The sequence below is a fragment of the Rhagoletis zephyria genome, unplaced genomic scaffold (genome assembly GCF_001687245.7).
Source record: "Rhagoletis zephyria isolate East Lansing unplaced genomic scaffold, Rhagoletis_zephyria_1.1 Rzeph_scaffold_18345, whole genome shotgun sequence".
Classification (NCBI taxonomy): Eukaryota; Metazoa; Arthropoda; class Insecta; order Diptera; family Tephritidae; genus Rhagoletis; species Rhagoletis zephyria.
Window position 1 is genome coordinate 1 of NW_016175406.1, and position 2,407 is coordinate 2,407.

Here is a 2,407-nt window from a genome sequence, read left to right on the forward strand (position 1 = left end):
ATCTGGGCGGGGTTGTTGTAGCCGCTACAACAACAACAACAACAACACAGAAATACATATTTTTTTATTTGGTATGAAAAATAAAAATAAATTCGTGTATACTTATTTTGGAAGCTCACTGTATATGTACTGAATTGAAGTGTTTTTGCTTAGAATACTGAAAATTGCTATTCTGCACTATTCTATAGTGAATATATGTGACCTGGTCTACGAAAAGGGAGCTTACGTGCGAAAAAAGTTTTCTGTGAAAAAGCTGTTAAAAGTGAAAATCATCTCATCTTCCATCCGAATCAACCAAAAAGTGAAAATTGATTTTTTTGACACCTAAGCCCCCTTTCCGTACACCAGGTCACATATATATATTCTACAAAATACCGTTGATTTTTGGCATTTTTTTTTTTTGCTGATGTCACGCATTTTTTCCATACAAAGTCTGTTCGATAATTTTTTTTTTATATGGAAGAGAATTCTTAGAACAGCCAAAAAATAAATTGCAATAAATCAACGGTATTTTGTAGCATTTTATTGNGTGGGCTTTAAAACGGAAACAAAAAATTTTCCCAAAAATTCTGAGTAAAAAATTTGAAACTTGGGTGAGAATTTGTTGAATTTTTTATAATTTTTATGGTGTTTATTGTATACCTACCAAAAATTTTATAAAATAAAAAGTATTAAACATGAAATAAACCAAAGAAATATAGCCAAGACTGGTAAAAATAAGACGAATTTATTATTTCTATATTTAAATTACACCTTTAATAGTTAATTAAATTAACAACTCTTAATACATACAAAGTACCTATTATGCGTCTTATGTATATATACTTAAAAGCTTATCAGCCTCCTGAGACTTCCAATCCACTTAACGACTTTTCTCCAAAGTTGGGTTCATAATGAAAAATTTTCCCACACATTTATCTGCAATTTCTAATCTAAAAAATTTTATTTTACATAACATACTTGAGTTTCATGTAACGTATGTATGCATGTATGTAATGTATAATAAAGGCTGCCGTTTGCAATCAAAATTGGTATAAATCAGAATCATGCCTTACATTCTATTTTCACCATTTAATAAAGGAGGACGTGAAAAGTCGTCGCTTTTAATAATTCTAATAATAGAAACTTGCATGTTCAACGCTTTAATTTTTGCTTATTTTTTAACGTTAATTGCCAAAATTTTAAATTTACGTAATACATATCATTGCAACATTTCTGCAGCTACGTCAATATGCGTTTGGCAATATTTCTTTTAATATTTTGCATATTCGAGTATGCGCTGACCGTGGACCAAACGAATTTCAAAACATGTGATCAGAGCAGTTTTTGCAGGTAAACAATTTGAATTTATTTCTTTGCAAGTATTAACATTTCGTATTCATTACTCAAAGGCGATGCCGCAAAGTGAAGCCAGATAATCCTAAATTTGCTTTGGTACCTGGGACACTCAATATATACTCAGATTCCATAACAGCCGATCTGATACATAAGGATAACAAACATTTGTTTAGCCTTAAGTTAGAAGCTTTGGAGGTATTTGTTTATTTATTATTTGAAAAAATTTAAATAATTGTGTGCACTCATACTATAAATTATTCATTATTGCTTAATAGCAGAGCAACACCTTTCGATTGCTTGTGGATGAGAAAACTCCCCTGAAGCCTCGCTACAAAGTTCAAGATGCTCTTAAATCAGCACCGAAGCCTGGAAGGTGCGTATTTTAAGCATAAAATGTATAAAATGTATATAATTCTATACTTGGCAATCTTTCAGCATTAAAGTTCACGAGGGTGATACCGAATTTACAATTACTTCAGGTCCAAATAAAGCTGTTGTCACCGCTGATCCATTCCGTGTTGATTTCTATCAAAATGACATTCTTACCGTTTCGGTTAATGCTAAGGGTCTCATGACTTTTGAACATTTGCGTCCAAAGCCTCAACAACCAGCTGATGGAGAGAATGCAGAAAACCCTGCAGCCAATGATGTAAAGGAGGCTGATGAAATCGATGATCCTGGTGCATGGGAAGAGAATTTCAAATCACATCATGATTCAAAACCGTACGGACCTGAGGCTATTGCCCTCGATTTTTCTTTCCCAGAAGCAGAAGTTCTATTCGGCATACCTGAACACGCAGACTCTTTTGCTCTAAAATCTACATCAGGTACAGATCCTTACCGATTGTACAATGTCGACGTCTTTGAATATATCATCGACAGTAAGATGGCCCTTTATGGTTCGGTGCCAGTAATCTATGGCCACGGGTAAGAGACCTATACAAAATAAATTAGAAGAACTTATGGGTGCGTTCCAATTTGCACCACTGCAAAGCATTATCCTCTTTTTTTCCTAAACCATAATTGATAGAAAAACCCAATTTGCGCAACTTAACTCCAATTAAGCATT

General features: G+C 33.3%; 1 protein-coding gene across 1 annotated transcript in view; it reads left to right on the top strand.

The window, feature by feature from the left end:
- Window positions 1–1,078: 1,078 nt before the first annotated feature.
- The window catches only part of LOC108380134 (neutral alpha-glucosidase AB-like), a 3,318-nt gene continuing 1,989 nt past the window's right edge, over window positions 1,079–2,407 (top strand). Inside the window, exons 1-4 of the mRNA XM_017636509.1 lie at window positions 1,079–1,332; window positions 1,392–1,533; window positions 1,614–1,711; window positions 1,774–2,266. Coding sequence (XP_017491998.1) covers window positions 1,232–1,332; window positions 1,392–1,533; window positions 1,614–1,711; window positions 1,774–2,266 — 834 coding nt within the window. The 5' untranslated portion in view covers window positions 1,079–1,231. The remainder of the gene's footprint in view (window positions 1,333–1,391; window positions 1,534–1,613; window positions 1,712–1,773; window positions 2,267–2,407) is intronic.